General features: G+C 42.1%; 1 protein-coding gene across 2 annotated transcripts in view; it reads right to left on the bottom strand.

Annotated features, from left to right (window-relative positions):
* LOC311500298 (cadherin-1-like) overlaps positions 1–24,055 on the bottom strand; it is a 71,231-nt gene that overhangs the window by 26,316 nt on the left and 20,860 nt on the right. For both annotated transcript variants that reach the window (XM_084561610.1, XM_084561609.1), the window contains exons 7-8: positions 20,131–20,272; positions 19,354–19,526 (exon numbers count right to left, since the gene is read on the bottom strand). In XM_084561610.1, coding sequence (XP_084417736.1) covers positions 19,354–19,526; positions 20,131–20,272 — 315 coding nt within the window. The remainder of the gene's footprint in view (positions 1–19,353; positions 19,527–20,130; positions 20,273–24,055) is intronic.

The following is a 24,055-nucleotide window of genomic DNA, read 5'->3' as shown; positions in this document are numbered from 1 at the left end:
AGACTTTTCAGTGACCTGCACTTGTACCTGCCCTTGCTCTGCATATGTATAAATGCCAGACCTCATCCCTCTTTTATGTTCATATAAAAGCAAAAAAAAAGTATTAAAAAAAAAAAAAAAAAGGCTATGACTATGACAAATCAAAATTTGCTGTCAAAATTAACACTGCAACCAGAGACAGTAACATTTTGGATCAGGTCTACTGCAACATATGGGGAGCATACAAGGCTGTAGCAGCACCACACATGCCAGACCACATCTCTGTGGAACTCATCCCAGCATATAAGCCTCTGGTCTGCAGGACTAAACCAACCACCAAAACAGTGCAGGCCATGAACCAGCAAGTACTCAACTGTACGGCATCAAATGTCACTGGAGTGAAATGTTGCCAGCTATGCTTTTACATTTTGGATTAATGCCCAGAAGTGATACATGTCTTTTTGTTCAGAGACATGTAGAAACATGTCCATCTAGAATAATACGTCTAATCATCGTGTTTTTGTTTTTTAGATTGACTACTGACTTGCAATTTTGTGTTTTTGTGACTTTTGTTCAGGATTTTGAATGGAAAGTGTTCTTACGAAACCCTGTGTTCAGCACAAAAGCTAGTCAACAAACGAGGGAACTTCAAGAAGAAAAAACTTCTTCATCTCTACAGGACTGTTTTAGCACATTGACTGGGGAGTGTTTAAAGAGAGCTCGAACCTGGAGGCTTACACATCATCTGTCCTGGACTATGTGCAGTTCTGCACTGACGCTGTTCTTCAGGTCAGCCTTGATCCCACCCTCCCTAACACCCTGAACAGTTTCTTTGCACGCTTGAATACACCTGGCAGCGAAGAAACTGCGCCTGGAGGAGCAACAACAGCCTCTTGTCCTGCAGTTTCACCAAGTGAGCTCCACCCTGAGGAAGATCAACATCAACAAAGCTGCAGGACCTGATAAAGTGGCAGGGTGCACCCTGAGACTGTGTGGACCAGCTGGCGGGAATTTTTCTGGACATTTTCATCATCTCTGCAGCTGGCCACAGCTCCTGCTGACTCTGTATCTGTACAGCGCTATTTTTGTGCTTATTCAATTCAATTCAATTCAATTTTATTTATATAGCGTCAATAACAATACAAATCGTCTCAAGACGCTTTACAAAAACCCGGCCTGAAACCCCCAGAGCAAGCCTGAAGGCAACGGTGGCAAGGAAAAACTCCCTTTTAACAGGAAGAAACCTCGAACAGAACCCAGCTTATATGGAGGGACCCATCTGCCTAGGGCCAGCTGGGTACAGACAGAAGAAAGAGAGAAGAGAAGAGAACAGCAAGATAAACATACATCTATCATAGATACACATATCTGACTAAAGCATACATGTGGAATCTTATGATACAAACTGATGATGTTACATGACAGTTTGAAAATGTAAGAGGAATCATAGGTAGGTTGGAGAATTGTTCATTCAGGTAGGAGTGGATAACTGCAGGATTCCATGAAGACTGGGCAGGCTGATGAGACCACGACAACAGATGTAGTATGGAGCTCTACAGGAAACGCACAACTCCAGGCCAGAGATACTCACAAGAAAAGGGGGGAATGGGGGACACACACACACACACACACACACACACAGCAGTAAACATTCTACATAGTAATAGCACAGAACTGCATGACTAGTAGTAGATAGGAAATTAGAGGGCAAGAGCTCTGTGCCAGAGAAAAGAAAGTGGAGGATGCGAGAGAGGAGAGAGAAGAAAGAAGGAGGACATGTGTTTGGTGCATCGTCCCCCAGCAGCCTAGGCCTATAGCAGCATAACTAAGGGATGGTTTAGTCCAGCCCTAACTATAAGCTTGATCAAAAAGGAAAGTCTTAAGCCTGACCTTAAAAATAGAGAGAGTGTCTGCCTCCCGAACCCAAACTGGGAGCTGGTTCCACAGGAGAGGAGCCTGATAGCTGAAAGCTCTGCCTCCCATTCTACTTTTTGAAATTCTAGGAACCACAAGTAGGCCTGCACTTTCAGACCGAAGTGATCTGTTGGGATGATATGGTACAATGAGGTCTTTAAGATACGATGGAGCTAGGCCTTTAAGGGCCTTGTATGTAAGGAGGAGGATTTTAAATTCTATTCTAGACTTTAAAGTGAGCCAGTGAAGAGAAGCTAAAACTGGAGTAATATGATCTCTCTTGCTAATTCCTGTCAATGCTCTTGCTGCAGCATTTTGAATCAATTGGAGGCTTTTTAAAGAGCTATTTGGACAGCCAGACAGTAATGAATTACAGTAATCCAGTCTGGACGACACAAATGCATGAACTAGTTTTTCAGCATCACTCTGAGACAGGATGTTCCTAATTTTGACGATATTACGCAGGTGAAAGAAGGCAGTCCTGGTCACTTGCTTTATGTGACATTTAAAGGACATATCCTCAACAAATATAACACCAAGGTTTTTTACAGTAGTACTGGAGGCTGTTGAAGGCAAAAACAATCCAAGTCTTAGTTCCAAGTTTGCTGAAGTGGTGGAGGTTTATTGGAGTTCCAGGTCATGGTGAGCCTACCGACACAGAGTTGTTCTGAGACCAGAGACTGACCCTGAATGCAGGGCCAGAGCACAGATATACCCTGTCCCTGGATGTGGTTGCAGACAGTTCCTGATTAGATCGTATAGTGGATGTATATTGGTCAGTTGAGTGCAACTTTACACAGGAGGGTGAACTCAGTAGGGGGCAGGGGTGGCTCCCAGACATGGTCAGAACAAAGGGCAAAAGGACAAAGGGAGAGACACTCAGGTAGCATGATCAAGGCTCTGATCAGCAGGGGAGAGGAGATGGGGAGGGTAGACAAAGGAGTATGATCAGGAAACCTGATCGGCAGGGGAGCAGAGACAGGAGAGATCAACATATGGTTGGAATTGCCCCAGACGTGTCAATTCCAATGTCACTTCAAAGTTGACTTCTTCAAGGCCAAGGTAATGCCATCCAAAGACCCCACGTGATTAGATAATGAATCTCTGAGATGCTTAGGACCGAATACAATAACTTCTGTTTTGTCTGAGTTTAAGAGTAGGAAATTACAGGTCATCCAAGCATTTATGTCTTTAAGGCATGCTTGGAGTTTAACCAGATGATTAGTTTCATCTGATTTCATGGATACATATAGCTGGGTGTCGTCTGCATAGCAATGAAAGTTTATGCCATGTTTTCTAATAATCTTGCCTAATGGCAACATGTATAACGTGAAGAGTAACTCCGTAACTTACTTTTGTATAAGTAGAGGAATCATTATTGACATGAACAAACTGGAATCTGTCAGATAGATAGGATTCAAACCAGTCTAATGCAGTTCCTTTAATCTTGACCTCACTTTCAAGTCTCTGTAGTAAAATATTATGATCAATAGTGTCAAATGCAGCACTAAGATCTAGCAGAACAAGTATAGAGACAAGTCCACTGTCTGAAGCCATGAGGAGATCATTGGTAACTTTAACCAGAGCTGTTTCTGTACTATGATGAACTCTAAAACCTGACTGAAACTCTTCAAACAGACCATTCTTGTTTAAGTGGTCACACAACTGATTAGCAACAACTTTTTCTAGAATTTTGGAAATAAAAGGAAGGTTGGAGATTGGTCTATAGTTGGCTAAAACATCTGGATCTAGAGTGGCTTTCTTGAGTAAGGGCTTAATTACAGCAATCTTAAAAGACTGAGGCACATATCCTGTTAATAAAGATAATTTTATCTGGTTCAATATGGAGGTGTTAATTAATGGAAAAACTTCTTTGAGCAATTTAGTTGGGATTGGATCTAGAAGACAGGTTGATGGTTTAGATGCTGTAACTGTTGAAGAGAGCTCAAGAAGATCTACTGGGGAGAAGGATTCTAGATATTGATAAGGTCTTACAAAAGTTTCTAATGTCACTGTACTTACATCTTTAACAGCTGTTGGAAGGATGCCTTGAATATTTTCTCTAATGCCGACAATTTTATTAGTAAAGAAGCTCATGAAGTCATTACTACTGGGGGCTAAAGGAATAGATGGCTCAACAGAGCTGTGGTTCTTTGTCAGTCTGGCTACAGTGCTGAAAAGAAATCTGGGGTTGTTCTTGTTTTCTTCTATTAATGATGAATAATATGCTGTTCTAATACTACTGAGAGCTTTTTTATAAGTTGTTAAACTATCTTTCCAGGCTATGCGAGCTTCTTCAGAATTAGTGGAATGCCAAATTCTTTCTAGCTTTCGGACTGGCTGTTTCAAATAGCACAACTGTGAATTATACCAGGGAGCTAGCCTCCTCCGATTCATGACCTTCTTTTTCAGAGGAGCAACTAAGTTTAGAGTTGAACTAAGCGATGCTGCAGTGCCATCGACAAAATAATCTATTAGTGCAGGGGTTAAATTGTGGTTGCTGTCGTCCACAACATTGGCACATGGCACTGAGGTAAATAAAGAAGGAATTGATTCTTTATATCTAGTTACAGCATCATCAGATAAACATCTACTGTAATGAAATGTCTTTTCAGTTCCTGTGTAATCCATTATTGTAAATTCAAAAGTTATGAGGAAATGATCAGACAAAAGAGGGTTATGAGTAAATACTGTTAAACCTTCAGTTTCTATGCCATATGTTAGGACAAGATCTAAGGTGTGATTAAAACTGTGAGTCGATCCATTTACATTCTGAGAAAAGCCAATTGAATCTAATAATGATGTAAATGAGGAGCTAAGGCTGTCACTGACAACATCAACATGGATGTTAAAGTCACCTACTATAATGACTTTATCTGTTCTAAGAACTAAATCACATAAAAACTCAGAATTCAGCTAAAAACTCAGAATAAGGAGCAGGTGGGCGATACACCACAACAAAAATAATTGGTTTTTGTATTTTCTGGTTTGGATGGGGAAGACTAAGAGTAAGACTTTCAAATGAATTAAAGCTCTCCTTTGGTCTAGGATTAATAGATAAATCAAAGTGGAAGATTGCTGCCACTCCTCCTCCTCTACCTGTGCTTCTAGGAATATGATAATTACTATGACTGGGTGGAGTAGACTCATTTAAACTAACATATTCATCATCCTGTAGCCATGTTTCAGTCAAACTAAATAGATCAATCTGATGATCAGTTATCAGATCATTCACTAAAAGAGATTTGGATGAGAGAGATCTAACATTTAAAAGACCACATTTAATTTTCCAACTCTTCCGTTCTACCAATGAACTTGTACTGATTTGAATAAGGTTCCTATGAGAAACTGATCTTTTGTTATTTTTTGGTTTAAATAATCTGGGAGCAGACAGAACATCCATAGAGTTTATATAGTTTAGGGTGTGAGACAGTCCTAGAGAAGCGGCAGAGAAGTGTGTAAGACTACAACTCCGCCTGTATGCCATTGTTTTTATATTGCACTATTTAAGCTAGGGGCTTCCACCCAAAATAATGTTCTCACATAATGACAATAAAATATTCTTGGTTCTTGGTAGGTGATAAAGACCGATCCAAAATGTTTACTGTGAACTGATTGTGATTCAATTCTGGGGTGATCAAAAAACAGTCCGGCCGGCGGGGAATCCTGGTTGGAGGGACAGCATTCCGTTGAAATAGTAAGATATTCTGCATGCGTCACAAACGGAAGAAAAAAGATGACTTTGGGGGAGATAACGAAATTAAGGATAATATCTGTGGGCACGGACGTAATTTGGTTTTGATTTTTTCGGCCGTTTTGGTCCCCTGCACTTTTTGTCATCCAAAAACAATGTTACGCTATAGTAAACAGAGACACGTCAAGCACTAGGACCAAGCGGAAAACGGCCGTTTAAGCTGAAACCTGTTTCCCTTAGTTTAGACCGCCCACAAGCTCCTTGATTGGCTCTGCCGTTTCTTGTGTGATTGGCCGCCCCCGCTGTCACTCCAACTTGCTGCCACACCAGTCTGCCAGTATGCGGTCAGGAGTCCTTGTTAATCTGCTACTGTAAATTGGGCGTTTGTTCTGCCTGGGTCACGTCAGCTAGAAGGATTGTAATATCAGAGGTTTCATTTACATTAACGTTTGAATCGGTGTCCATGTGCGTATGTGTGTGCCGACATTTTATTCAATTTCTCCCCACCTGTGATGCCAGTTTGACTTGCCCACCACTGGGTGGTGCTATGTAAATAAGCTCTGTTTACCATATATTCCATAAATAAGTGTAAAATTGGTGGTGACTGAGTTGGAGTGAAGCTGACTAACAAGGTGAAACACAGAATTGGGTGATAATGTTTTGCTACATGCTTTACAAACAGTCAAACCAAAAAAGGGATCCATAAACTTAAAATTAGCAATAGAAAACTAGAAGAACAACTAGAAAACACAGTGAACTGAAAGATTATTAAAAATATTTGTGTCCCCCCCCACTTCTGAAATCAAAATTTCGTGCGTGTCTGTGGGTTATCTAATGTTTGGAGTTGTTGCACTGTTTGGAAAATGTGGAGTTATGGTAAGAAATATTTGTTCGGTGGTTACTTCGGTTGTGTCTGCTCTGGCTGAGTAATCAATGTCAGGATTGGCGTGACTTTTAGTCTTCCAGGTCCAAGTGTTTATAATGGTTGTGCTTGCTTCTGTGATTTATGTTATTTGACTGCTGTGTTTTCTAGCCAAGCTGTAATCCGATGACTATATTGCAATGGTAATATTTTTGCGTTGAGACGTCTGCTAATCTGCTTCATAAGAGTTTGTAGGCCGATGTTTGGAGAGACATACTCATGTGGAAAGTTATTGGAGTTTTGTTTCTATGACAGATTTTGGTCCAGTGAACACCTAGCTTGCCTAAATCAAATGCTTTCCCCTCAGTGTGGTCGTCCTTCAAAATTGTTACTGAACACCCTGGCATCAGAGGGCTAAGATGTGTTAAAGCTGCCGTCATACTGGAGGACCCTTCTGTTAGCACACAGGACTATGCTGGGCATATGACTGGGTACATCAGCACTTGTGTTAACAACATTGTATCCTCCAAGTCAGGAAGTTCCCAAACCAGAAGCCCTGGATAAACAGTCAGGTATGACACATGCTGTGTGCTCCCTTTCTTGCTTTTATTCGGGCAATGAGAGTACAATGTTGCAAAGTACGGGCAGAGAAAATCCATCACAGCAGCCAAGAGGCATTACAGAGAGAAGCTGGATATTTTCTGTTCTACTGCTGACTTCAGGAGGATGTGGCAGGGCCGGCAGCACATCACAGACTACATGACCACCACCAGCACCATCAGCTGCTCAGACAGCCTGCCAGATGATCTCAACACCTTTTACACCCGCTTTGAGACCTCCAGCCCCAGCACAGAAAAGAGGCACATACTCACCTGGACCACAGAACCGCCGCACCTGTCTCATCAGCCCAGGTGCACAAAGCCCTAAGGAGGATGCAAAGCAGTAGGGCCAGACAACATCTGTGAATGAGCCCTCAGAGCATGTGCCAATGAGCTGGCAAATGTTCTCACCTCCATCTACAACCTCTCTTTATCCAGAGCACCATCCCCTTATGCTTCAAGACAACAACGATCATTCCACAGCAGCATACTGGACACACTGGACCCCTTGCAGTATGCCTTCCATCCCAACAGGTCCACCTCAGATACCATCACTGCTACCCTCCATTTCCCTCTCCCACCTGGAAAATAAAGACTCCTATAACAGGATGCTCTTTTTTGACTACAGCTCCACTTTCAATATGGTCATACCCCACATAGTCACCCACAAGCTGTCCACACTCACACTGCACTCCACACTCTGGCTCCTGGACTTTTTGACTGGCAGGCCCCAGTCTGTAAGGATTGGGAACAGGACTTCAGCCAGCATCTCCACGAACATTGGCACCCTACACAGTTGTGTCCTCAGTCCCATCTTCTTCACCCTGTTCACCCATGACTGTGTCGCCTCCTACAAGGATAACACCATCCTGAAGTTTGCAGATGTCACTGCAGTGATAGGACCCATCACTGGCAGGGATGAAGCAACCTACAGAAGGAAGGTGGCCAGTCTAGTCGCATGATGCGAGGACAACAACTTCATGGACAAGACCAAGGAGATGATAGTTGACACGAGGAAGGACAGGACCCTCATCAGCCACTGTTTATCTGGTAGCTTGAAGTGGAAAGGCTGAGCAGCTTTAAGTACCTAGGGGTCCACTTCACTGAAGACCTCACCTGGGGCCTCATGGAGACTTGCGTGGATTTCCTACCCGACCCCTCCCTATTCTCGTCCCCTGTTAAATATGCAAATTATATTTAAATTGACCCTGCACCTGAGATTCCCCGCACGATCAGAAATTGAAAACATAAGAATGAGTAAGACGGGAAAAAAGAAGAACGTAACAGAAAGCGAATTGGAGGGAGTCACGTGATCAGCTGGACAAGATGGCAGCCTAGACTTTCAGCTCCCGGCCCAGCATCGCCAAATTGTTGATTTTTTCGGAGCTACAGGTTTTCATACTGGCTTTTTGTGTTGTCTAAAGATGACGATGTCTACCAAAGCCAAAAGCAACTGTCAAGATATTGACGCCATTACCGAGTCCGTACTGCAGAAGCAGCGGGACTATCTTGAACCGCGCCTCTCCCAGATTCAACAGGTGGGGAAAGACAACAACAAGAAGCTAAGTGCTATCCAAGCTGAGCTGGCCACGCTGGCGGCCGGCCTTGGCACCATTTGATCTGACTTAAACACACTGAAAACCTCCGTCGTAAGCAACTCCGGTACATTGAGCAGACATGACCAGGCTCTTCAGGCTATGGAGCTCAAGCTAACCGACATGGAGGACAGGAACAGACGGTGTAATATCCGCATCACTGGCCTTGTAGAGGGGCTCGAGGGGTCCAACGCTACTCAGTTTCTTTCACACAATCTACCTAAGTGGTTCCCCACTCTCGGTGACATCCAGATTGAGATAATGAGAGCGCACCGTATTTACAACGACAACGTCCGCAACCGAGGAGCTAACCGCACCCTGATTTTCAGCGTGCTTCGCTACTCGACCCGCCAGGCCATTCTGCGTGCTGCCAGGAAAGACCCTCTCTCCATCAAAGATCGGAGGATTCGCTTTTCTCCAGATTTTAGCAACTTCACCGTCAAACGACACCAAGGATTTCACCAGGTTATGGATGCGGCTCGAGCTAAAGGTTTGGACTTCTTTTTACTTTATCCGGCCACTCTGAAAATTGAAGACGGTGCTCAGTACAAAGCCTTCACCTCACCCAAAGAAGCGGAGGATTTTCTGGCGTCGGTGCCGGCTCCATACCCAGAGGCTTCGGCGCGGGAGGACAACGCTTCCTCACCTTGACCTCAGAATCACATCGGCCGTTTCTGCGGCGGAACTCTGTCCCTGTTGGACGCCTAGGCGGACCGACTCCCTGTCGAATTTCAGACTCGGTACGTGTGGGCTGCTGTTTTGTTTTTCTCACATTACTTCACAGGACAGACATACCGCTGTCACCGGACACTGGGGACTGACATTAAATCACTGCTTTGCTAGCCACCTGATGCTCTTCATTTGGTAAGCTGCCGATGAGCCTGATATAACTATGTTTATCGGTTATTATTTTGTTTTATTAAGGCAGTAGGCCTATCTGAGTTCATTAATAACCCAATTTTTGCACTTTGTTCAGTCAAACTTGTATTTTTTGGGCACAGTGGTACCTAATGTTGTTCTGTAGGCTATATGGAAGATTTGAAGTGAAAGTGTAAGACCTTCCTACTTTAACATGTTATGTATGATGCCTTAGCTTCACTAAGTTATCTTACCCAAGCTCCAATCAATGTTATTGTTCTAGTGCTGGGCTGCTGCTTTCCCTGGTTGCCCCATATCCAATATGATCACAGACCTACTTTGAAGTTTATATTATGTTTATATGTTCGTGTTCTCTTTTTCTTTTTTTCCTTTTTTACACGTTTTATATGTTGTGTCCACGTCTTGTTTGTGTTGTTTAGTGAGAGACTCTAGTTTGGGTGCACCTGTGCCAGTGCTATTCCAGAAAAAGGGCTATAGCAACATTCTCTCTCTGTCCACATTCAGAACATTTTCTATTGATTATGGGTGAACTTAACATTTTAGTGTGGAACTGTGGTGGATTGAATGCTCCTCACAAACGTGCTAGTTTCCGCTATTGAAAAGAAAGAATATTGACATAGCATTGTTGCAAGAGACGCATTTGTTAAAAGCTGATACTGGTCGTCTTGCTAATAGATTTTTTCATACTATAGCATTCTCCTCTGCTGACACGAAAACTAAAGGTGTGGCCATTGTTGCTAGACGCAGTCTTCCAATGAGAATTATAACATCCTGGGCAGATGACATGGGTAGGCTTGTGATTGCTAGAATAGAATTTAATTCAAGGAAAATAGCCCTTATATCAGCGTACGCTCCTAATGATTTCGACAGCAATTTCTACAATTTAATTACATCAAAAATGTAATGGACCCTGGACAGGTCGCCAGTCCATCGCAGGGCCACACATAGAGACAGACAACCATTCACACTCACATGCACACCTACGGCCAATTTAGAATCACCCATTAACCTAATGAGCATGTCTTTGGATGGTGGGAGGAAGCCGGAGGACCCGGAGAGAATCCACACAGACACAGGGAGAACATGCAAACTCCACACAGAAAGGCCAGCCGGCCCATGGATTCGAACTGGTGACCTTCTTGCTGTGTGGCATCAGTGCTAACCACCTCGCCACTGTGCCCAGATGGCGGTTTAATACGTCATTATTAAAAAACGAAGCGTATATTAATCAGTTTATTATAGGATTCAGAGAATTTGCTGATTTTAATGTTGGTTCTGTAGAGGACCCCAGAATCCTTTGGGATGCTATTAAAGGCTTCATTAGGAGTAACACAATATTATTTAGCTCTAATGCTCGCAAATCTAGATCTCTTGAGTTACAAAATCTTGAGGCAGAGTTTTCCAGGTTGGATTCTACCTTGCAAATTAATTTCACAGAGCAAGTTGCACTACAGCGTACACTTGTTAAGAAGGAAATCAACAACATTTTGAACAGTCAGAATTTCAAATTCACAGGACTAGACAAAAGTATTATTTTCATGGTGCCAGACCTAGCCATCTCCTGGCCATGAGAATTAGAACGAGTGACCACTTTGCAGACATTCCAGCTATTAAGTCGGCAGGTGGCAATATTAGTACTGACCCTAAACAGATAAATTATATATTTCGAACATTTTACTCAGAATTATACAAATCAGAAGTGTCCCTAGACAAAAATCAATGTGATAATTTTTTAAGTCGATTACATCTGCCCCAGCTATCAGATAAAGGTTCTACTGACTTAGATAAGCCAATTTTATTAGAAGAGGTGTGGGAAGCAGCAAAGGCTTCATAAAGTCGTGGCTTGCAGCAGATAATGTCAGACGCCTACTTCACATCGTTGACGCTGCAACCGATAATAAAATACCCATGTCTGTACTTTCACTTGATGCTATGAAAGCCTTTGGCCGACTAGAATGGTCGTATTTATGGTCTGTTTTAGAAGCAATGGGTTTTGGTAACACTTTTATCGGTATGATTAAGACGCTATACTCAAGCCCCTCAGCACAGGTACTTACCGGTCGGACGTACTCCTCCCGCTTCTCTGTCTCCAGCAATTCGCCAGTCCAATTTGATCTCCCCCATCTCTGTTTATAACACCCAACACCAGCTGTCGCTATATGCGGACGATGTCTTAGTTTTTTTGGAAAATCCTGCCCAGTCAGTACCACACCTTTTGACCATCTGTGAGGAGTTTGGTGGTATGTCAGGTTTTAAAATTAACTGGTCTAAATCTGCTCTCTTACATCTAAATGACACTACAAAAACATCGATTCTTCCGGCCAATATTCCCATAGTACAACACTCTAAGTATTTAGGAATTTAAATATTTTCTTCTTTAAATCAGATTATTAAGCATAACTATTCATCTGTCCTGAATAAGATCTTAAGGGACATGGACCGGTGGATTGACCTCCCTATGTCTATTCGACCCCGTGTCTCTATTGTTAAAATGAATATTCTGCCCCGGATCAATTTCGTAAGCTCTATGGTTCCTCTTCCCCCTCCATCTAATTACTGGATCAAGCTCCAATCTGTTACCTCCAAATTCATTTGGAACCGGAAGCGGCCGTGTCTGAAATTGTCTATTCTTCAGAGAAGGAGGGAGGATGGCCGTCCCTAATTTTGAACTTTATTCTTGGTCGTTCATGCTCAGGTCTCTGCTCTTCTGGTTTGATTCTCATTCCTCTGTCTCTTGGCGCGCGCTAGAGAGCAATATAGTTCAGCCATGGACACTTCAAGATGTTCTCTTTAGCAACATTTCTAAAAAACAGTGTCAACTACGCCTTGGCCCCATTATCTCTCATCTTGTGCTGGTATGGAGATTAGTTGAAACACACTGTCATCTTTCCTGCAAGTGGCACACCTTTTCTCCAATAATATAATGTCCTTTACCTACCCACCCACTCCGAGATTTATTCACTAAACAAAACAGAGCTAAGGGTATAGTATCCAAACTGTACCATTTTTTGCAGGTAACACTTGCAGACCCTCTCCACTCCCTGTGGAGAGGGTCTGGAGGAGAGATTGCCCAGACCAAATTCAGGATTTTGATTGGGACGCGGTGTGGTCCAGCATTCATGAAGCATCTCGTAATCCAGATCATCAGCAAATTCACTTTAATTTCTTGCACAGAACGTACCTCACCCCGGTTAAACTCCATCACATGAAAATTATTAATGAACCTTGTTGTAACCTGTGCTCATTGAAAGCCCAGGGCACATTTATTCACATGTTCTGGGACTGTCCTCCTGTTAGACAATTTTGGGGCAACGTTGCATCCAAACTATCTGATTTGATAGATGATACAGTACCTGTAACTATATGTGTGTTGATTCTAAATAATCTGTCAATCCTCAATATTTCTAAACTCAAAAAGAGAGTCATCTTTGCTGGACTGACAGCAGCTAAGAAAATGATTGCAACTCGCTGGAAACCACCTCATTCTCTGTCTACTCAGTCTTGGATTCTCTTTACTTTTGGACGTCATACACATGGAGCTTTCAACAGCTCGGATTAACGGTGCTAATGAAAGCACCCTTAACACTTGGCGTAGCACCGCTGACTCTTTGAAAAACATGCTCTAAATTGACTTTCCCACTGTCTCTCTCACCTCTTATCTAGCCCTTCTAGATGTTAAGTCCATCTCCACTGTCTTGGAGGCATTCAGCTCCAGGTGTTGGCGGCTGCACCAAGTCACCAAGGGTTCAATCTCCAATCTGTAGGCGCTCTCATCTCCACCTGAGATAAGCCCGATGAGGGTGGTGTCATCCGCAAACTTCAGGAGCTTGACAGACTCGTGACTGGAGGTACAGCTGTTGGTGTACAGGGAGAAGAGCAGAGGAGAAAGGACACAGCCTTGAGGGGAACCCGTGCTGATGGTACGGGAGTCTGAGATGTGTTTTCCCAGCCTCGCATGCTGCCTCTTGTCAGACAGGAAGTCTGTGATCCACCTGCAGATGGCATCAGGCACGGTCAGCTGGGAGAGTTTGTCCTGTAGTAGAGACAGAACGACCGTGTTGAAGGTCGAGCTGAAATCCACAAACAGGACCCTGGCATATGATCTGGGGGAGTCCAGGTGCTGGAGGATGAGGTGGAGGGACAGATTGACGGCGTCATCCACAGATCTGTTTGATCTGTAGGCAAACTGCAGGGGGTCCAGGAATGGGTCTGTTAAATCCTTGAGGTGAGAGAGCACAAGGCGCTCAAAAGACTTCATCACAACCGATGTCAGGGCAACAGGGCGGTAGTCATGGAGTCCAGTAGTCCATGGCTTTTTGGGGACTGGGATGATGGTGGAGGCCTTGAAGCAAGCTGGCACACGACTTCAGTGAGATGTTGATTATATCCGTGAACACTGAAGACAGTTGATCAGCACAGTGCTTCAAGGTGGATGGAGACACAGCGTCTGGTCCAGCAGCCTTGCGGGGGTTCTGCCTCGTAAACAGCCTCTTCACGTCCTTCTCCAGGATGGTGAGAGGTGAGATGGAGGAGGGAGGCTCTGGGACCACCGGCTGTGAAGGAGCCTTGGCCATTGTTGTTGTCAGGGAGGAGGGGGGCACTGGTGTGAGGGCCTTTGAGGTTTCACAGATACCAGTGCTGGTGGGAGAGGTGTCACCGTGGGGGGTGGTGGTCGTGGTACTGTCCCATTGTCTTTCAAAGCGGCAGAAGTATTCAGAAGGTTGTTGGCCAGGCGTGAGTCGTTCACAGAGTGGGGGGGGTTTGGGCTTGTAGTTGGTGATGTTCTTGAAGCCCCTCCAGACAAAGCTCGAGTCGTTGGCTGCAAACTAGCTCTGCAGCTTTTCTGAGTACTGTCGTTTAGCTTCCCTCACCGCTTTGCTAAACTTGTACTTTGACTCTTTGAATTTCTCTCTGTCTCCACTCCTGAATGCCTTCTCCTTCTCCAACCCGAGGTGCCTGAGTTTGGCTGTGAACCAGGGTTTGTCATTGTTATAACTCACCCTGGTGCGTGTTGGGGCAGATGCTTCAGTTCAGATGTTGTGCTTTGAAAACTGATTTTCATGTACTTGATTCTTTTTCAGTCTCTCCAGAGGAGCTTGCCAGTGAACAGCGAGCAGATGCTGCATTAAGTGGGCTGTTTGATCAGGTGTGGCCTAGCAATGAAGCTGTAAGTGTAAGCTTGGGCTATTTTTTGAGAAGAACAAGGTATTAGTCCGCAAGTGGGATCCCCAGGGTTATGACTGTGTGAGTGAACCAGTTATTCAAATTGTGGTTACCACTAAGGACCGAAATGAAGTGTTGAAATGTTCTCATGACCAGACAGGGCATTTGGGAGTTGGGAAAACATACCGTCACATCTTGCGTTACTTTTTTTGGCCTCATTTCAAGCGTGATGTGGAAGCTTATGTTAAGACCTGGCCATACATGTCAGGTGACAGGTAAGCCTAACCAGGCTATTAAGCCCCACTCTATCCAATACCTGCAGTGGACAAGCCATTTGAACATTTAATCATTGATTGTGTGGGGCCCTTGCCCAAGTCAGTCTGGGTCGGAGTATTTGTTGACTGTGATGTGTCAAGTCGCACATTATCCAGCCGCCTATCCCTTATGTACTATCACAGCCAGGTCTGTAGTTAAGCAATTAACGCAGTTTATTGCTATATTTGGAATACCAAGAATCATTCAGTCGGATCAGGGGTCAAATTTTTCATCACGCTTGTTCTCTCAGGTTCTGAAGCAGTTAAACATCAAACATAATCAAGCATCAGCATACCATGCACAGAGTCAAGGTGCTTTGGAACGATTCCACCAAACACTTAAGTCTTTATTGAGAGCATACTGCACCGAAATGGAAAGGGACTGGGAACAAGGGTTACCATGGTTGCTTCTAGCAGCCAGGGAAGTGTGTCAGGAGAGTACTGGGTTCAGTCCTAATGGTCTAGTTTTTGGTCACAAGGTACATGGACCATTGGCAGTGCTGTGGGATGGGTGAATTGCAGAGGAACCTCCATCAAACTTGATAGAGTATGTGAATGGATTCCGACACAGGCTTTCTATGACTGGCCAGTTGGCGAAGAAAAAACTGGGAAAGTCTCAGGCTAGGATGAAGCAGTGGTATGACCGGCGCTCTGAAGCACGTCAGTTTAGTAAGGGGGATCAAGTACTTGCCTTGTTGCCAATTGTGGGGTCACCGTTTCAGGCAAAGTTTGTTGGTCCATATACTGTTGTGTGTCAACTCTCTGAACAAAACTATCTAATTGCTACTCCAGACCACAGGAAAAGAAACCAGCTTTGCCACATAAATTTGTTAAAACCATATTATGTGCGTGATTCATCTAAAGCGAAGTCTGACTGTGCAGGTTCCTCTTCCTCAGATATTGACGTGGGCGACGCAAACCCAATTTGCAAGAGGTTCTATAGAGTGTCTGAAGAAAAGCGAAAGATCATTGATGGGGAAGTTAAATGCATGCTGGATAACCACATTGCTGTACACTGTTTGTCCAGCTGGGCTTCTCCATGTTTGCTCGTTGAATAGTCTGATAAGTCACCACGGTGTTGTACTGATTTTCGAAAAGTAAATGCTGTGACAAAGCCGGATTCCTATCCATTGCCTCGTGTGGAAGACTGTATTGAACAAGCTGGTGCTGCAAAGTATGTGAGCAAGTTCGATCTGTTAAAAGGGTATTGGCAGGTGCCGTTAACCCGAAGAGCTCAAGAAATATCTGCTTTCATAACACCATCCGGTCTGTTTTCGTATACAGTCATGGGGTTTGGCTTGCATAATGCTCCAGCTACATTTCAATGACTAATGAACATGGTTGTGATTGTACTTGAAGGTTGTGCTGTATATTTAGATGATGTGGTGATATACAGCAATACCTGGGAGGATCATCTGAGTCGTATTAGTGCTTTGTTTGAACGACTAGCAGATGGAAATTTGACTGTTAACTTGGCGAAATGTGAATTTGCAAAAGCCACTGTGACCTATCTTGGTAAGGTTGTGGGTCAGGGTCATGTGTGGCCTGTTCTTGCCAAGGTACAAGCTATTGATGATTTGCCTGTTCCCACTACCAAAAAGGAACTCATGAGGTTTCTGGGGTTGGTCGGTTATTATCGCTGTTTTTGCCGGAATTTTTCAACTATAGTGGCTCCTCTAACGGACTTATTGAAGGCGAAGTCAAAGTTTATTTGGTCAGTCTCATGTCAACAAGCTTTTTCCAATGTGAAAGCTTTGTTGTGCTCTGCTCCTGTCCTGTTAGCTCCCCGCTTGGATAAGCCATTCAAGCTGAATGTGGATGCAAGTCATATTGGCGCAGGAGCTGTACTCCTTCAAGCTGACCAACAAGGTGTTGAACATCCTGTTAGCTTCTTGTCCAAGAAGTTCAATTCGTATCAGCTGAATTATTCAGGTTTTGTTTTTTTTTGTTTTTTTTTTTTACAGCGCATTGTTTTCTGCGTCCTGATTGGCTAAGGGAGAGTCCGCGTGTCGTCTTCTGCGTCCTGATTGGCTAAGGGACTGTAGACCATTGTCAATTAATCTCCTCCATACGGTGTCTCTTGTACAGTACAGAATGCGTTCAGCTTGCCAAATTTACATATACAGTATCTTTGATCGCTGGCAGTGTGACTGAAGTGCGGTATGTTTGCAAGTTATTGAGAAAAGTGTATAAAGTGTGTAGTGAGGGGTTTTGCAACCCTAAAACATTTATAATCATTGTAAAAAATGTATAGTGGAGGTCCAGTAAGTTGCTGGAAACACATCAAACATACTAATGCACATAAGACGGCATCACCCCGCTATATATCTGTCACTGGTGCGAGGAAAAAAAAACGTGTGTGCAACAAGTTACTTTAGCTAGTTACTTATAATGAAGTTACCAAAGTTGCCAGTTGCTACCTGATTACCTCAGTTTATCCCAACAAAAAATTGTGCTTGTTTCTTTTCCTCTGTATGAACAAAATGAATGAATGGTATGAGAACCCTCCTAATGCAATTGTTTTATGTTTTATTCCATTTTTTACTTTTATTTTTTAATTTTATAACGGGGACATTTTTTTGTTTGTTTTGTTTTTTTCAGTCAATTGGTGTCTGTTCAAAATAAATGAAAAAAGCTAGTTTTATGCGCGTGAGTTTTTGCTGCTTTTTTCCCATTGTACCAAACCCGTACCAAAATGTGATCCCCACACTGAGGTACGTATCGAACCGTGATATGTGTGTACCATTACACCCCTAATATATGCTTATATTTGTCATGAGCCTTTTTTGACTGTGAGTCCACAGAATATTACTGAATTTAAGAATATGTTCCTATATTTATTTATTTATTAAATCAAATGAAACAAACGTCCTCTGAAAAGTAGCTTGTGCCTTCAATCAAATATTAGGATGAACTTGTTGCTCGTAATTAACATTTCTTTTGTAGTTTTACATGCTCATTGTATCTATAATCGTTTTTCACAAATGTCCTTGCCTGGGCTGGACAAACCATGGCTTGCTGCATTGTGCTAGCAAGTAGTGCACTATGCAAACCTTCACAGTTTGGCTTCACCAAATTTTCACCAAACTGATGAACCGGACCCTGGCCCAGCTCCAGTTATTGTGCATAATGCAGCAGCTATGCAGTGCCGTACGGAAAAACGTGACAAAAAATAATTTTCCAGAGGTTCATTCATTCATTCGTTTTCTGTACCCGCTTATTCCTGTTAAGTGTCATCAGGCGAGAGGCGGGGGTACACCCTGGACAGGTCTCCAGTCTATTGCAGGGCTAAGACAGAGAGACAGACAACCCACTCACACACTCACATGCACACCTACGGCCAATTTAGAATCACCAATTAACCTAATGAGCATGTCTTTGGACAGTGGGAGGAAGCCGGAGAACCCGGAGAGAACCCACGCAGACACAGGGAGAACATGCAAACTCTACACAGAAAGGCCCAGTCGGCCCATGGATTTGAACCCGGGACCTTCTCGCTGTGAGGCATCAGTACTATCCACCTCGCCACTGTGCCGCTCCTTTCCAGAGGTTTTTTGTTGTTGTTGTTGTTTTTAAATATTTGCTTATTTCACTGAGTAAGTTGTTGTTTAATTTTAACTCACTGCATATATCCCCTCATTGTATTCAGAGTCTAACATGTCTTTGATGTAAAGTGCTTTATAAATAAAATGTATTATTATTATTATTATTATTATTATTTATTACTAAAAGTTTGGTTGGTTCCAGTTGCTTTGACTAAGAAATATATAAACAATGTTTTTATTTAATGTACTTCGCCATAAATACCTAAAATATCCCGCAGCATGCCAGAAAATGTATTTTCTCTGATTATGGAGACCACTCGCTCCATGTGGGGTTAGCTCCAGTATGTCAGGGCCTCCTCCTGTGGCTGCAACACTCCACAGATGTGTAGAAACCCTTCTTTTTACATTGACTTTGATGCCGGACCATTTTTACTTTATTTCGGCTGTTGTGCGATGTTCTGATTCTGCATTTACAGCATTAGTCACACACTTCCATTCAGTATATTTTCTTTTACTACTTACAAAGGAGGAAACATTTTGTCTTGCCTCCACCATTGGAGTACATCAATTTCATATTTTGTGAAATAATTTTTTTGTGCAGGTACAAAGTAGTACCTGCACAGAACAACAATTTGAAAGTTTGAAAGGAAAAAAGATTTCTTCAGTACTGATGCAGCTGTTTGTCCACACAGAGCTTTCAAGAAAAAAAAATGACTGAACCTAACTGAACTAAATCAAACAAAAACTTGTCATTTGAGTAAACATGTGTAAAAGCATTCCCTGGCCAGTTAAGTTTTTAGAATCCTCACCTCTTTGTCCAGGCCACCAGCATTGACTCTTATGGATCCAGTTTTTGGGTTGATCTCAAACAGCCTGTCAGCAGGCAGCTGTGGTTCCTGGCTCAAAATACTGTAGCGAATGTCTGAGTTGTCATTATTTGGCTCATCAAGATCTGTGGCCTCAACCTTTAATACCTCAAAACCTGCAAAGGAGAGAAATTTAAAGGTAGAAATGAAGGTTGAGTCAAAGTTTTCCCAACACTTGGAGTAATTTACGAATAAAGATGGGCTGAGCATGCCGTAAACTATGGTATGATGTAAAGCTATAGAATTTCTACAGTGGATGAGAATATGAAGAGACCACAAAATGCATGTTTTAACTGGCAGCATTAGCATTAACAGCTGTGGTGCATAAAAGTAAACCATACCAGACAGATAAAATGAGTACCTATTGGAGAGAGCTCAGGGACTTCTCCAGTAAAGGTGCCTTGAGCAATGTTTTTTTAAAGGCATCCTGTCTGGGTTCTGGCAGGGCTGTTCCATCTTTGTTTTTTGCTAAAGTTATTTAATTGTTTTGTTGATTTGGACATTTAGGAAGCCAGAAGGTGGTGCCTCATAGCACAAACAGATTGAGATTATGGGGTTGTCATGTGTAATGAGCAACCTGTAATTGGCAGAAAGAGCTGTAGCTCCTTTAATGTCGGTGTCTGACAGCCTCCCTAATCATGTTTTTCTTTATCTTGTAAAAGCAGAACATACAGACTTGTGATTTGAAAAAAAAAATCACTTCAAATCCAGTAACAGTACCTATTGGTGAGGCCTCAGAAACTTCTCCAGTGAAGGTCTCTTGAGTGAAAACAGGCTTGTTATCATTCTGGTCAATTACGTTGACTATAATTTCCATGGGCTCCTCAGCAACTGCACCGTCTGTCACAGCATGTGCTTTTAACTGCAGAAATGAAAAAAGCTCTGTATTATACTACATGCAAGAATAATAGAGATTAAAAGAACATGTGTGTATGCCTTTGTGATGTTACATATCAAAAAGGCATATACACAGGTGGGATGATGCACATTAATTTCACACCATATTATTGATCTGCAGCACAGAAGACTGCAGGTAAAATATTCAGTGGAAATGCAGGACTGTAAAAGGATTTTTGACTTTTGCTGTTCTGCAAAATAATAATTAAATTATTTATAAAGATTTTTACTTGTCATACATCGTAATAAATTACCAACATTTCACAATAATAAACAGTATTATTTTACAGTAACATGTTGTAATTAAGTTCCCCTGTAATATCCCAATTCCAGGAAAATCCTGCAATCAAAAACCCCTATTATATCACAACAAGATCTGTTATATCACAGCAACACAGCAAAAAATGCAAGGATTTCACAGCATTCAACAGTATTCTTACAGTGAAATGTTTTATTGAAATATTCCCTGGTAAGTCACATGACATAACCGAACTTGGCACTATTTGAACTGAAGGCGCCAATTCCCTTTTCTCTTCTGGGCTGAATGGAGAAGGTAGGCAACATGCATACCGTCTGTTTGCAGCACTTGCAGACATGTTTTTTTTTTCTTTTTTTATAATAATATTTACTTTCAAATGAACGTTTATCACATGACACAGTTCATATCTTGTTAGCAAGTGCCTGAAATTGCTGAACGTTCTCTCATGGCATTTGCTAATAGAAGTAGTAATAGAAGCCTTTCGCTGGCTATTATTAATAATAGCTAGCAAAAGGCTGCTAGTAACTCCATTAGCAACTATTTGCTATATGCGAGAGAAGAAGAAGAGAAATAAGAAGAAAAACGAACGAGAAAGTAAGTGAAAAGTTTAGTGTTTAACGTCGATGCGTGTACTTTTCAATTACTTTTCCATGTATTACATGGTTAGGCCACGTAGCCCTAGGCTTGATATGAAGCTGAACTGGGGGATGCTGGTAGGCGGCAAATTGATTATTTTGCTGATAGCACTGCAACATTGCTTAGTACAACTCTTAACCCAGTTGCCCCTCTGAAAAAGAAGGTCATGAATCTGTTTTCCTTGCCAAAGCCACCTCCATGCTTGTTGTGGGGGTTCCTGTAAAGCATCTTGAGACAATTTGTATTGTTATTGATGTTATATAAATTAAATTAATTTTTTGTCAGCATTCTCCCAGCCAATTATTTCCTCCTGATCTATCCATATTTAACAAAGTTGCTCCTTAAACTATATTTTCACATGTCTGTGTGTCTGTGAAGGTTCTCAGTCATCCAGGTCACGGTATATCCAAAAAAGCTCAAAAAGGCAACTGGACTTGTAGAGTTTATTGAGAAGACGTTTCACCACTCATCCGAGTAGCTTCTTCAGTTCGAACTGTTACCTCATTTTGGATATCTGTATGCTTATAAGGTGAATCATTGAAGAGGAAGAATTGCTTACTTGATTTTTACACAACATTCGTATCTTTGTAAGGTCTTTAATGTGTTGAATCAATCAATCAAGGATAGCTCATATTGTCATTTCATCCATAATTTTCCTATCTCTATGAAAAAATAAAAAAGGAGACCGTATCATAGTACTGGTGTCCTGAGCTCCTTGTACTATTTTTGATATACTGTTATATATATTGTCATACTGTTGTACTACTAATGTTACTTTTGTGTTTTCCAAACTAATATTTGGAATGGTGTTCCGAGTTAATGAAAAGCAACAGGGCTTGGCAATATCAATATTTTTTACCATAATGCTTACACTGTGGTAGTTGGGTAACATTATGTAAAAGGTGGTAAAGCAACTGGGGAAACAGTGATAACACAGGTAACCGCAGTACTGGACTGTACATTTTTAACATGCACCGTCAGGGATTGAAACAGTAAAGTAGGGATGGGCAACCTATATAATGGAGGGGGCCACAATTTTTCATCGACAGTACCTGAGGGCCACATAGGACCGCACACTTAACCAGATATGATAAAACTGCCATTTTAAATGTGTTTGTGTGTGTGTATATATATGTTCAGTGAAAAAAATAACCATTTTGTTTTTTTTTTACTAATTTGTGCATTTTTACAGTAAGAAAGAGTTTAACATTTTCTCTGTATACATGGGCGTGGTAGTGTGTGTGTGTGTGTGTGTGTGTGTGTGTTGGGGGGGGCTAACTACCTAGGGCCCAAGTAGGGAGAGGGCCCATGAAAGTCCTGAATTCTTATTTTTTTTTTTTTGATGAATTGGGCCCTCCAGTTAATTGGTGTCATAATGTGTTTCAAACACATTGATGACATCAACTGAGGGGCCGTCCACACGGAAGTTTTTCATCATTTTGGCCGATCGTCCACACGTATCCTGTAAACGCATAGCCCTAAAACGCACTTTTCTGAAAACGGGTCCCAGGGTGGAGAAATTCGCAAACGCAACTCTTGCGTTTCTATGTGGACGGCGAAAACGGCGAAAACGATGATGTCATGAGGGGAAGCAACTGTTAACTGCTTTCTTTCAGAAAGGTGAACCGAGTTTACTTGTTGTGTAACTGCATCCAATTAATGTTATGGAACACAACAGAACTGAACAAAGATACATGAACTTATCAGTACTGTGCGCTGCAGTTCATATGTATAGCCTATAGAGCGCCTATAGAGTCACCTGAGGTTTTTTTGGTTAAAACCATCATATTGACCGGAAAACTCTGAGGAAAAATGAATGGCGTCAACGCTGATATCAGGACGTCAGAGTTTACTGCGCACTTTAAACATATAGAAATTGACCAGTACGTACCATTTTACCTAAGTTCAAGGAATGGACACGTCATGTAACATTGCTTTGTGATGAACCTAACTGTCAAGAATGTGCATCTTATTATCTATCTATTTTACACTATTTGCTTAATTATTACTGTATGGTTATTATTTATTATTATATATCATTATTATTATTTTATTTAGTTATTTACTTTTTTTCATTCTATATTTTGCTTGTTACTGTCTGTTTGTTCTATTTTTCTTTAAATGTTACTTGTACTTAAACCCGCTTGCAATGTATGGATCTGCACACTGGCTGTGCATTTGTAAAGAAAAGTCAATAAAGAAGGTAAATCAAAAAAGAAATTGACCAGTACAAGGCTCGACAGATTATACACTACACTCAAAAGTTTTAGAACACCAAACTTTTTCCAGTTTTTTACTGAAAATTATTAGTTTAGTGCTTCATTGCACTCTGAAATGAAAGCATAGAACAAATAAGCAATTTGAGTTGAAAAAGAAATCATGGAATCAATTTATAGACCAAAATGTATTCTAAACTTTTGACTCATCAAAGTAGCCACCTTTGGCAGATATAACAGCTGAACACACTCATGGCATTCTTTCTACAATAGAAATCAAATATTCTTCAGAAAGTTCTTCCCAAGTCTGTTGCAGAAGTTCCCATAAATGTGTGGCACTTGTAGGTTGCTTGGCTTTCACTCTTCTGTCCAGTTCATCCCAAACCAGCTGGATGGGGTTTAAGTCTGGAGACTGTGCTGGCCACTCCATGTTTTCAAGCTTACCATCTTGTTCTTTTTTCCTGAGGTAGTTCTGGCATAGCTTGGACTTGTGTTTTGGGTCATTATCTTGCTGTAGGATGAACCTCTGACCAACTAGGCACATACCAGAGGGTATTGCATGGCGCTGCAGAATGCTGTGGTAGCCGTTTTGGTTCAGGGTGCCTCTCACTCCGTACAAGTCACCGACCCTGGATCC

Source organism: Chelon labrosus (assembly GCF_963514085.1).
Source record: "Chelon labrosus genome assembly, chromosome: 15".
Lineage (NCBI taxonomy): Eukaryota > Metazoa > Chordata > Actinopteri > Mugiliformes > Mugilidae > Chelon > Chelon labrosus.
The sequence above is the reverse complement of the archived record's forward strand: the minus strand, read 5'-3'. Positions and strand labels throughout refer to the sequence as shown.